The 13,260-nt window shown below is 39.2% G+C and overlaps 1 protein-coding gene across 4 annotated transcripts in view; it reads right to left on the bottom strand.

Moving 5' to 3' along the window:
- CTPS2 (CTP synthase 2) overlaps window positions 1-13,260 on the bottom strand; it is a 93,057-nt gene that overhangs the window by 4,659 nt on the left and 75,138 nt on the right. For all 4 annotated transcript variants that reach the window (XM_023532310.1, XM_023532309.1, XM_023532312.1 and 1 more), the window contains one exon: window positions 9,358-9,502. In XM_023532310.1, coding sequence (XP_023388078.1) covers window positions 9,358-9,502 — 145 coding nt within the window. The remainder of the gene's footprint in view (window positions 1-9,357; window positions 9,503-13,260) is intronic.

Consider the following 13,260-nt stretch of genomic DNA (forward strand, 5'->3'; position numbering starts at 1 on the left):
CACTAATTTTCTTTTCTATGTGTCGGAGGTCGGGGGCGAGACAATTAAATAAACCTTGACACTCAAAAACAGAATTATCAAAAGAGGCACTGCTGCTAAAGTTGCTGATTTTATGGCATTCATATGCCAACAAAAAACAACTGTTAGAAGATGCGGATCGTCATCCACACACGGAACAGCAGTGGTTCCTGCACATTCAATAAAATGTGGGTACCACTCTGTGATACGTGCGACTTAAGGGTTCATTTTTTTTTTCTCACACAATGTAAAGAAGTCTTAAGATATACTTATCTGAGTATATTGTCACTTCGTTTAAGAACTCTCAGCTCTATCTTAAGACTAACCTGTCTTCAAACAGTCTTCTACACACACACACACACACACACACACACACACACACACACACACACACTTCTTAGTAGGGAGAGTTATTAGATATTTGGGTCTTTCATGTTAAATTTTACGAAATGCCAAAGAATACAGACCCAGTCACATGTGTCTTGTTATATTTGAGGAGGGGGAAGTTTTAAATCTGTACTGTCCAGCATGGTAGCCACATGCCGCAGTAGCTATCTATATTTAAATGAATTAAAATCAAAATTTAAAATTCCATTTCTCACTCAAACACATTGAGCCATACTTCAAGTGCTCAAAAGCCACATGTGACTGGTGACTGTCATATTGGATGACGCAGCTTATAAAATATTTCTATCATTGTAGAAAGTTCTGTTGGATAGTGCTGATTTTAAAGCAAATTGATAACGATTTTTAAAAACAAACCATAATCACCATGCAATGGTCCTCTTCGTCACTCGCTAAAAAAGGGGTTTTTTTAAAGGTCTGGTTATCTTCAGTTAAGTAAGATCATGGCAAATCTCTCTCATGCATGCATGTGCCCCTCCCCCCTCAGATAATGGAAGTATTCTTTTAAAAAAAGTTTTTCACTGTACTATTTCTTACAAGACAAAATCAAAATCACCAGCAGCAAGGCATGGGAATCACTATCCTTACAACCCTGGCTTGACTTACAAGACTGGACAGCAATAGTCTCTGCTTGGTTCTTTGACAAACAAAGGCTTGTCACAGTCAAGTTTGTTTGGCAAAGACTCCTGATCCCTAATTGCCAATACAAGAAAACCTATATGCCAAGGCGCCAGGGCAAGGATATAGTAATGCCTCATATATCCTACCTTTTATGCTACCCTGGGGGCAGCCATTAAACCATTTCTTCTCCATTGACAGGAAGAGGTGGTTGGAATTTAAGAAGTTTTTAATGGCATACTTCGGATTCCCAGCATGCATGAGTTCCTACAATGCTCTACATCAACATCCATTTCATGTGGAAAAAGCATATTTTAAAACAGGTTGCCATGCACACAGTTTTCCCCAAAGCACTGTTACTACTGTACTTACTTCCTTCTCAAAGAGCCCCTGGAAGCCATAAAATATAAGAGCAATGGAATAAAAACTTAGTACGCTTTGAATGAGTTTTGCATTGAATAGCAAACGGCAGAATACAAGCCCAGCAGGGCATAAAGAACACAGTAGTCTATATCACTATTAACTCTGTTCCCAGCTGCCACCGCATCATCAGCACTGAAATGACCCATAATCAATAAAGAGGACCTTTTAACCAATACTTAATCCCCGAAGGAAAGTGTACTCAAATGTGGTTTGTTAGCGGTACTTTACCAGACAAAGTCTCAAGGTATGGCGTCGGAGTCAAACAATCGGGAGTGGGGGTGGAGGGTGGGGAGCTGTTTTAAAAGATGTTTAAAAGGACTATTTTAAAAGAAAGCAAAAAAGAATCATTGTTTTCCAGTTCACTTTTGCTTGAAATGTAACAAAGGGAGAAAAGTAGAATTTCCATATCACTTTCAGCTTTACAAAGCGCCATCCCAACTGTTCTTCACAGCAACCCTAAAGGATGAAGATCCCGAGGTTTAGGAGGGGACATGGCAAAAATTACTCAGGAAGTGGCAAACTCAGAAACCAAATCCATAGCGTCCGCTCCACTTTTCCATAGTGTCCCCATAGAAATAAAATATTTGCACCATATATTGCAAGAATGGCCCTTGGCAACATCAACCATGCAGCCCGATGACACAAATGAATGAATGAATGAATGAACGAACAAGGCAATCTGATTCCAAGTCTATAGTGCTGGAAAATGCACAGCAGATTCATGCAGGGGGAGAAGAGTGTCTTAGTCTCCTAGTCAAAGGCAAAGTGCCACTCGAGGGAGAATGAGTATGGCTTAGAGGGAGAAATACCACTCTATAATCAATGGAGGGGCCATTTCCTCCTCCCAGGCCCACTGTCAGTAATAATTGGGGTGAACTCACACCCTAACAGAATACAGGTCAGTACTCCCGCTCACGAAGCACTTCAGGAATGTATATCAAGAGCTACAAGAGCAGTGCAAGCGGAGGCCAAGGCATTAAAAACTCTCTGGGGAGATCAGGGGACTGCAAGCTGTTCGTATGGATTTGTGTGCATTTTAGCCTGTAGTCAAGGGACACCACTGAGAGTTTCCAGCTCTGAGATAATGTAGGAAGATCATTCTGCTGGCAGAAGATGGATTGAGAGGAGGCAAGTTAGAGGCACAGAGACAAGGTAGGAGGCTTTGCAGTAGGCGAGCAATGAAGGAGACTGGAACTAAGGTCAAATGAATAATAATAGCATAATAATAATAATAATAATACTTCCTGCTTAACTTCCTACTTCCCATTTACTTTTCTACCATAGACCAAGCATTGTGCTAAGTGCCTTACATTTACTACAAAACTTAATCTTCATTACTCCTGTGTGAAGACGGTATTATTACCATTCCTTTTTTTATAAAGAAACTGATGCACAGAATGGTTTTGGCATCTAGTGGTGATCCTTATTTGACTCAGTTATTACATTGGGAGTTGCTTCCACATTTTTAACCGACCTTTTAAAAAAACTTTTTCTGAGTATTATTATGGAATTTTCTAAGTAATGTGTTATAATCCAATACTGTCATTATTCTTTTGATGTTCAGATCGTCCAAAATAAGGCCAGCAGGAGCCCTATCAAACTGGCTGCTTTGGCTTTATACAAAACTTCCCCGTTGGTTTTTATTTATTTATTTTTTAGCTCTTCCTTTAAGTCCAGCAATACATTCCAGGCTCGTCTTGTACTTTTCCTGACCCAGTCCTGGAATCAACCACTTCTTCCAGGAGCCCTAGTTCATTTCAGTAGCGGATGTTATTTTAGAAACCAAAATGGAAGAAAATATTCCTTTAAAAAGAGATATCCAGTCACTATCTTAACCAGACGATTCACTTAGTATCATCCACAGAGGGACAGAAAAAGGAATGTTATGAGCTTTATGTGTCTCCTGATGTGCATTATTCTTCCAAAAGAATGTGAACTATTCTTCCAAAAATGTCTAATCTGATTCTAATCATGAGAAACCGATCAGATGAATTCAGATTGTGGTCATTTCTACAAGACGACTGGCCTGGACGCTATAAAAGTCAATGTTATATAATAGAGTGGAATATAGTCAGTAATAAAAAAAAAAAAGGAGATCTTGCCATTTGTGAAAACATGGATGGACCTTAAGGGCATTGTGCTGAGTGAAATAAGTCAGACAAAGACCAATACCATATGATTTCACTTATATGTGGAATCTAAAAACAACGAGTGAATAAACAAAACGAAACAGAAACAGACCCACTGATACAGAGAACAAGCAGATGGCTGCCAAAGGCGAGATGGGTGGGTGGGTGAAATTAACAACAACAAAAAAGAATGCAGGGGGAGTCAATGTTGAGAAAAACTTTCAAAAAAAGTGATCTATCTAGATTTAAAAGAACAAAGGAAACGATGTAGGGGTTTTGAACGAGTCACCCCAAGATGTGCCTCTGTGGTATGTGGATACTTTCGAGCTGAAGTTAACCCAGGCCCTGCAGGCTCATGAGAAACCTTCACCTCTCCCTTAAAGAATTTAAATTAGGGTCCTGGCCCAAAATTAGGGTCCTGGCCCATAATAACAGTTATCATCAGAAATAACTTTTTCTGACCTATCTGTAGGGCAGGGCAAACTTCTCATTACTGAATAAATGCTCTTCTTACTATCCTGCCATGACCGTCCTCCTCTCTGAAGCTACAAGCCACCTTACCTCATCCTTAGCTCTCAATGCCTGTGTACTTCATTTCTGCTTACTGTCCCTGAACCTCTCGTGGATGTGGGGTTTCTGACTCTCATGTATGTGGGGTATGTACATAATTAAATTTGGTTATTTTCTCTCGTGACTCTGTCTCATGCAGATTCAATTATCAGACCAGCTGAAAGAATCTTGAGGGCGGAGGACAGTGTCTTCCACCCCTACAATAACCAAATGAACTTTGAATGAACCACTGATTACATTTTTTATTTTTCAAAAAGCTAAAAAGACATTTGGGGCTAAATGGAGCAATTTAAATATGGACTAGATATTAAGTGATACCACTGACTGTTAATTTTCTTAAGTGGGATAATGATATTGCAGTTATGTGAAAAAATGTCTTTAATTTTAGGAAATGTGTGATAAGTGTTTAGGGATGAAGCGCAATAATGTTTTGCAACTTAATATAAGTGGTTCAGAAGTAAGTTTATACGCAGAGAGAAGCGAATGTTGTAAAATAGCAACAATGGATGAGTCTCTGTGAAAGGTATACAAGTGTTCACTGTACTATTCTTTCACCTTTTCAGTAAGTTTGAAGGTTTTAAAAATAAAAGAGTTGGAGAAAAAATAGACATATACACATACACGTACTATTATGATTGCAACCATTAAAAGAGAATATGGATATAGAATAATGACTGGAAGAAAATATTTAAAAAATGAGCACAGCGCAGTCACTGTGTTAGGCTGGTGTATATATGGGTCCTTTTTTATTTTCCAAATTTTCTGTAATGCTACATCTAGAAGTCTACAGAAAACAGAACCTTCCCAGGCTGGAAGCCGGCATGTCATGTAAAAGAAAAACCCAGATAGTCACCAAAGAGATCGGAGACAAGGGTGAATGAAGGAAATGAGTGTCTTCTCTCCCTGACTGCTGCTAGGGTTCAAAGACAAAAGTAGAGAGGGAAGGCTAAGCGCAAAGGAGAGAATGGACTTAGATCCCAAGAGCACACACGAGATCAGGACATGGAATTGGATCTGAGTATGTGCTTCCTTTAAGGACCCTCTGGCTCTCAAGTAGTTTCGACTTTTGAGTTTGATCTGAAATAATCAAGCAAAAACAGTGAATCACCTAGTGACTTCCCTCCTGTCGTTTCTTCACCAGTCTGGCTCTTGATTCACCACCAAAAGACAAGATTTCTCAGCACAAGACAGAGTGTCTGGTTGGTAGAGACATGGGATCCAAGATCCTAAAATCTAGGATAAAATGCTACTCAAATGTCTAAGGTTCCAATTCTATACTTTAAAAACATGTTTCCCCAATGAGCCGCATTTCTGAAGGAACCCCACTTAAGTCCTTGTTTTTCGACATAAAATGAGTACCATCTAAGCGAGAGAGTTTTACTCTGACCCGACAAATGGGCATGATAAGTGCCAGCATCCTAAAAACCGGAAGTTGTTTCTAAACTTGGTGTGTAGTGATGGCGTGTAGTGATTGTGCGTAAGAGCCTTGTGGGGCAGCCCCGGAAAGACACATGCTGAAAAACAACCTATGAACTTTAAACTCCGATCTGTCTTCTGTTTCCGGTTGCTTAAAATGGAATTCTGGACAGAGATTATGTACTTGTTTCTAGATACTGAAGAACTCACAATAACAAGCATCTTTGTATGTTCTATTTAGTATAAGTCTCCTAATTTTTTTTCTTACAATTACATGAAACAGTCTTACTCTATTACGTTACATGCTACCAAGACCATGCAAATATGTGGTTATCTTTTATACATGGGACAAATTATGTTTAGACACCAACGGAGAGATAATAGCAAAGAATTACAAAGATTTATTTAATGAACCATAATTTCCCATTGGACTTATTTATTTTAAAAATCATTTATTAGACTTGTGCAAAACAGTTAACACGGCAGGCCTGAGGCTGTTATCTCTAGAAAAGCCTGCTTGTTGGGGAACCTGGGAACTTAGCTTTCAGAATGTTTTCTCCATTATTAACTAATACAGTCATTTCACTGGGCCTGGGCTATCTGTACAAACAATGTGATTTATGCTAAACATTTGCTTTCCTTCTGGGAGTCTGGAATTTGACTGGTTGCTAGGTAGAGAAAGCCTATGTGACCAGCCCCCAATAAAAACCCTGAACTCTGAGTCTCAGAGGGGCCTATCTGGGCATACACATCACATACGTATTGCTGTATTTTCACTGCTGGAGGGAAGATGAGATCTGTGTGACCTCTCACAGGAGAGAGAGAAACAGCATAGGAAACCTGCAAATAGATTTCTCCACTTATACTTTCTTCTCTTACTGACCCAACTGTATGCTTATTCTGTCACTGTAATACATTTTAGCCATGAATACAAGAATATTCTGATTCCTTTTAGTGAATCATCGAATATCTGGGTGGTCTTGGGGGACTCTCAAAAATAAGACTCTTAGTTTGATTTTGCATATAACTTTTGAGTAGCTTATAAAAGCCTAAAAAATACTATCCTAAAAGTATTGTGTGTCTTGAACAGAGCACTAAAGTCTAAAACCAGGTGGAATGGTCGTTATAACTGGTGTCATTCCACACATAGTGGAGTAGCTAAGAATTTAGCTCATCAGCTCTAGATCCCAAAATAATATTCTTACTGCGACTTCCCAGGCACTAAAAGATCAATGTTCTCCATGAGGCATAATGCAGAGGTTATATCTCAGGTGGACTTGCTCGAAGCCAAGCATTTTTACATTCTGGGCTTTAAACATGTTGGCTACACAAGTGCCACAAAGTTAATATCATCAGCCAATTACTTGGAAAGAAAGTCATTATTCTAGTGTTCATATTCCTTGTCACATTTGTTTAGGGTTGATTACAGACAGTAATCTTTTTTGACAGAAATACAGTCCCAAATCAACTCACATTAGAGCCTGGATATCAAAGTCCTCATTTGCTTTTCAATGCTCACTAATGCCACGAAGCTGGGCAGAGTAGAGTTGAAGTACAAGGTTCCTCTGGAATCCTGGTGTCTGTCACTGGATTAATTCATGGTCACCATTGTTAGTTGGAAAACTCCCGCAAGGTGTCAAGACTAGACTAGACTATACTCATCCTCCCCTGCTATGTACATTTATTACTTTAATGGGCAATAAAAATCCCACATGTGCTAGGGAGCCAGGGAAACAAAGATAAATAAGATGCTGGCAGCTCTTAAGGAAGGCACCAGTGTGTGGCTGATACGCAGGAATTCTCTGACAACCGTGGAAGCCTGCTGGTCAGTTATAATTCCAGCTCAGAGTTTCGTTAAGAGGTCTTTTCTTCTCTCCGAGATATACTGTGTCTTGCTCAGGAGTCACTAGCAAGCAGTCGCTATTTTCTAAAACCACCAGCCCCCATGCAAGAATCAGCAGGCAATCCATATATTAGTTGATGCTTGCGAACAACCAGACAATTACGCACAAAGTAGTAACTGTGAGTTATTTCTTTTAGCCATCTAACTTGCTCCACTGTCACCTTCCTTTCCCGTGTGAGCACCTGAAATAACGGAGACAATAAAGTGGCTCACAGCACACATCCAACACGAGAAACCACTGGAATTTCCCATCTGCTGCGTAAGCCACGCAGTCTCAGAACACAGGAATGTCACCTTTGTACGAAGTCTTATGCAGAACCCCGCTGCATGAGCCAGATAAAGTGGAGCTGCTCGGCTGAAGCGGGGAAGAGCCTGGAGCCCCTGAGCCTGCTCCTCACAGCAGGCAGACTCCAGCTCCACAGGGCACAGCGTGCAAACCAGTGCACTGGTTCAAGAGTGCAAGGAGCGATTATAATTCAGTAAGATGCCTGGCATGCAAAGTATAAGAAAGCTGTTCCCGTATGAACATCCAGTTAAAAGAAATGCTAGGGAGCTGTGAGCTTCCCCGAGCGGGTAATGGCACAAATAAGCAGGCTTGCATAACACAAGCACACGCATACACACCATGCACCGATCCCAGCAATTCGCAATTGCAGTTTCGCCAGGGTTGTTTGCTAGGATGAGGGTTGGCAATGGTAATCTTCTAAACAACATATAACCAGTTATAATGGTACTAGCCCATACCTAGTCTATAATTCTGGCTAATTCCTTCCACTTTTAAAGTTATTACATAAGATATTCTTGGATGAGAACACAAATTCTCAACCAACTAATATATAAATGTAAAAAAATTTAATGAAAATCCTTAAAGGATTTTTTATTCAAGCCAGATTTTAAAAATCGTTGTACAATTCATCTGGAAGAGCAGCGAAATAACTTTTTAAAAAATGTTAATAATAGGAGTAGGGTAGATAAAGGCTGGATTTACAGTAACACTACGATAATGAAAATGGTTATAAGGGTTCCGAAAGAGGAGATGAAATCATCAATGGACCAAAACAGAAAACCTTGAAACAAACCTAAATTACTCAACTTACTAACAATTGGCAGCGGGAGGGAGCGAGATCCCTACCTCACACACTATACCAAAAATAAAGTTCATATAGATTACAGATTTAAACTACTGTATAAAACTGAAAGCATAAAAGTGCTAGTGGAAAACAAATGGGTTATTATTTATATAACCTTTTGATAAAGAAAGACTTTATACATGACACTAAAGGCAGAATCCATGAAAGTAAAAGATTTGACTACATAAATTTAAAACTGTACGTAAATAAGAACTATTTAAACTATTAAAGTCCTTATTTAAAACTCTTTAAGGAAAATAAAAACCACTGACAACTTAGGAGAAAACGGAATCACTCTGAAAAAATATTTGCAACCTAACAAATGATTCATGACCTTTAAGGGCCTTATCGACCATTAAGAAAAAAGATATGCTAGCAAAAGGAAAAACAGGACAAAGCACATGAACACGCTATTCATAAAACAAAGAGCCAGTAAACATACAAAATATCTATATATACTTATTAATCAAAGAGTCCACAAAAGGAAATCCTATTTTCACTTATCGAAATGACGAAAATTTCTAAAATAATGCCCAGCGTTAGCATAATTTGGACAACTGACGCATTACTGGTGTATATGTGATTAAATCATTTTTATTAAGAGCAAAAGTCACAATCGTTAAGAAGGAAAAAAAGTCAGTCTTCACTTAAAAAAAAAATCCTACAATGTTATTAAATTTTATGAGAAACCTAAGATGCTCACGACCGCATCTTGGGTCATCGCTAAGAGCAGTAAGCTGGTTACCTGGAGGACAGCTTGCATCCCTGTTGCAGGTAGGCATTCAGGTTCCCAGTTGCTGCAAGTAACAGCCCCAGGTATGGAGGGGAAGGCTTCATCGGCCTAGAAGAAAACTCAGGATGGAATTGGACACCAACAAAATAAGGGTGATCTGAAATGAGAACAACCATGATGCAATTGAAACAAACACGAGAAATACTTCGAAGGTCTCATCTTTGAATCAGACACTCATTTAACGGTGAGATGATTATTTAACTTATCATCAGAGCCAGTTACTTTCACAATCGATCTTCACAGCAAAATTTCAATTTGCAAAACACATCTCACTTAATAAGAGAGCCAACATTTTATTAGTGGGAGGTATCAGAGTGAACAAAGCAAAAATTTCTGAATGGCAAGATGAAGTCTACTTTCCTAAAATCTGCCTGTGTTTTGAAGGCCCTTCATACTTACGTTGGCTCCATTTCCATGGCATCCCTCACACTTTCAGCTAACTGTAGGTCTTTCTTTCTTAGATGGCTTCAGTCCACTTCCTACAAGGTCTCCTTTCCCATGGTAAGGGTCCTCTGGGAATGCAGCAAGTACAAATGTTTTCCTAGTCACAACTTTAAGTTGGGTATTAATCGTAGTTAGCACCACGAAACTGAACTCATATTTCAGCCTATGGCAACTTAACCCTTGTGACGAAGGGTCTCTGAATGATAAAAGGATGGCCTTTCAATATGTTAAGGGTGGTTATAGCTCAAGCTGGCAGGAGTTCAACGGTTTTTTAAAAAAAATTTTCTTCCTTATACTTTTCTATATCATGTGAACCTTTACAATGAGCAAATATTACTTATATTATTGGGGGGGGGAGAATTAAGTTATTTTCATACTGAGGGTTTAAGAAGCCCCTATATGAGCAATTCAAGTTCTACTAGATGTAATAAAAAGAGAAAAGTAGCTTTTCCCAGCTACTTTTAACAGGAATCCCTTGTTTCTTGATGGCAAGAATTAAAGAGGCAACATTTCCAAATCTGGGTAGAAATTTTCTAGGATTAAAAATTCCTCCCCCTTTTGGAACTCTCAAAAACTATGTTTTTTTCCCAGGTTTGGAAGCAACTCCTAATTAGAGATTGGGCAGCTCTCTAATCCCATAATTACTATAGTACAGAGACCATGGTCAGTATGCTGTATTCCCTACTTTAAAAATCATTTAAATTGCTATATATAGCAAATCGAAGATGATAAAATATACGTTTTATATGGGGGAGTAAATAACTTTAAAGTTTTCAAGGAGATGCTTTATCAAACAATTTGAAAATTTAGTATGCAATTCAAAATCACAAATCCCCATCACTTCATACTAGAGACCTAAAGCTACTGTACAATAGTGAGGACATGATGATTAGCTGGAAGTGTCCACTCTTCTAAGGTTTTCGTCTAAAGCTTTGCTCTACAAAATTGTAGCCCCTAGCCACATGTGTCTATTTAAATTCATTCAAATTAACTGAGCATGTTTCAAGTACCCAGTAGCTACAAATGGTTAGTGACTACCATATTGAACAGAGCAGAATATTCCATCATTGCAGCAAGTTCTATTGCAAAGCTCTGAGTCCAGAAAAATCCAGACAGAAATCCTCTACATCAGTGGTCTCCAACATTTTTGGCCCCAGGGACCGGTGCTCCTATGAGAATCTAAGGCCTGATGATCTGAAGTGGAGCTGAGGCAGTGATGGGGAGCTGGGGAGCGGCTGCAAATACAGATGAAGCTTTGCTTGCTCACCTGCCGCTCACCTCCTGCTGTGCGGCCCGGTTCCTAACAGGCTACAGACAAGTACCAATCCGCTCTATATTACATCTAGGAAGAAACCTCCTTGAATTAGATGGACGCTCAAGAATGAAAGCTAGGTGATGGGAATGCCAACTTCTCTCAGGAATGAGTCTGCTCAAGAAAAGTAGAAGAGAAACCACCCACACTTGGAAAAAAAACTAAGCAATGTAGCTTTAAATTTAAGATGCAATGACTCTTACAGCACAGCATCTAGGGATGTCTTTGAAAGAAGCGGACAATTATGTTTTTGTACCACTACAGACAGAAGCTGAGCAATGGATCATGGCATGGCCAGGGACAGAATATTTGAATGAATGGATCATTGCTCTAAATCACTTTATCCAAAAAAAAATCCCCTGTGCCAATATGATAAAAGAAGCTATAAAGTTTTTATTTTGATGATATTCTATCAGTCAAATGAAGTATCTTTTTTAAATTAATTAATTACTTAAATTGAAGATATGATTTAACTTTTTCTTTTTTTTCTTTTTTTTCCCCTGTCTACTCCCCCTTCCCTCCTCCCTCCTCCCCCCTCCCCTCTCCTCTGGTAACCACTGAAATATCTGTTAAATAATGCTCTTAATTGCTTTGAACCAAATTCTGACATTGTACTAATCCCAAGTTCTGTTGTTCCTTTTAGAATTCCTTTAGGAATGTAGAGACTGGTGGACATGCTTCTAAGGGGTAGCTAAGGTCCAAATCTCCTGCAGAATTTTCCTTAAGAAAATGAATTCCCTTGCAGTCAGCTTTTAAAAATTGCAAGGTTTTACAGTGGCTCTCATTTCCTTTCCAACCCGCACGAAATTTGAAAGTGTCAATGGGAATCTTAATCCTTGTGATGAAAGAGGCTTCTAATATTTGCTGACAATAATGAGAGCCAAGAGAATTAACTGAGAATAAGTACCTGAACCAAGTAAACAGATAGGAAAATCTGCTTAAGAAATTCTCTGCCCTCTCACACGCCAGAAAGACTTAAGAGACTTCAATGCCAGTGATCCACACTATACAAATTCTAAATGAAGGGCACTTCCATGAGGAAGACTATACAAAATGAATCCTCATATTTTAATTTAAAACTTTAGCATGTTTTGCTAATCCTAAATGGAACATCCAGTGAAAACAAAGGAACAGTAAAATCCTACGAGAGTGGTGGCAGAAGGAGGCAATGACCTGATGTGGCTCCAGCCCCACCAGGTACAGGCTGGATGACCCTGGGTGAGTTTAAACTCTTTGCACTCAAGTCTCCTCTGTAAGGTGAGAATAATATCATCTGCTTTGTAAGTTCCATAAGGCAAGTGGGGCCCCCGGCGAAAGGTCTAGTGAGAAGCATGTACTGAGCATACAATGTCCATTGCTTTCCATCTTTCAAGGTCAGTTAATATGCTACTGCGTTTAAAGAAGCCTTTTCCTAAGGAATGCAGTTAGCATTAATACATTGCTAGGTGGAGGGCCAGGGGAGGGAGGGAGCAATTGGGGGGGTCGTTTTATGAACTATATAGATGTCTAACCAATGTGCTGTATACTTGAAACTAATTAAAATAAATAAATGAATTTTTTCTTTTTTTAAAAAAGAAGCCTTTTCCAACTTCAATTCTCCTCCGTGCTTGCGATTCCTGAAGTATCTGAACAGGTTAAAGACAGAAAGGGACAGAGAGAAGGAATTTCAAGCAGAGGATAGTGACAGGGCTAAGATGGAAAATGAAGTAGGAAAGTTAGAAGAAGAGTAAGCAGTCCAAGATATCTGGAGCCTAAAGTATACAGGTTGAAAAAGTCGGTTCTAGAAAATCATGCTACCGATTTTAGAGTATCCTATACATACTTAGCATTCAATAAGTGAGTGGTTTATCCAACAAATTAGTGTCACGTGCATTGCACAGAGCCCTGTCTTCATTAAAAGTCACCACGTACTGGATCTAGAGTGATATGGAGGGGAACGCAATCCCAAATACCGTCTTTCTTTCCAGAGATGGAATCTATAGGACTTGACAACTGATTACAAGCTGGGGGTATGAAGGAGGGAAAGAGTTAAATAAGTTCGATTTCAAGCCCGAGGGTCTAGAACAGTGGTTCTCAATGAGGAGCAAATGTGTCCCCTT

This window comes from Pteropus vampyrus, unplaced genomic scaffold, assembly GCF_000151845.1.
Source record: "Pteropus vampyrus isolate Shadow unplaced genomic scaffold, Pvam_2.0 Scaffold81, whole genome shotgun sequence".
Taxonomy (NCBI): Eukaryota; Metazoa; Chordata; class Mammalia; order Chiroptera; family Pteropodidae; genus Pteropus; species Pteropus vampyrus.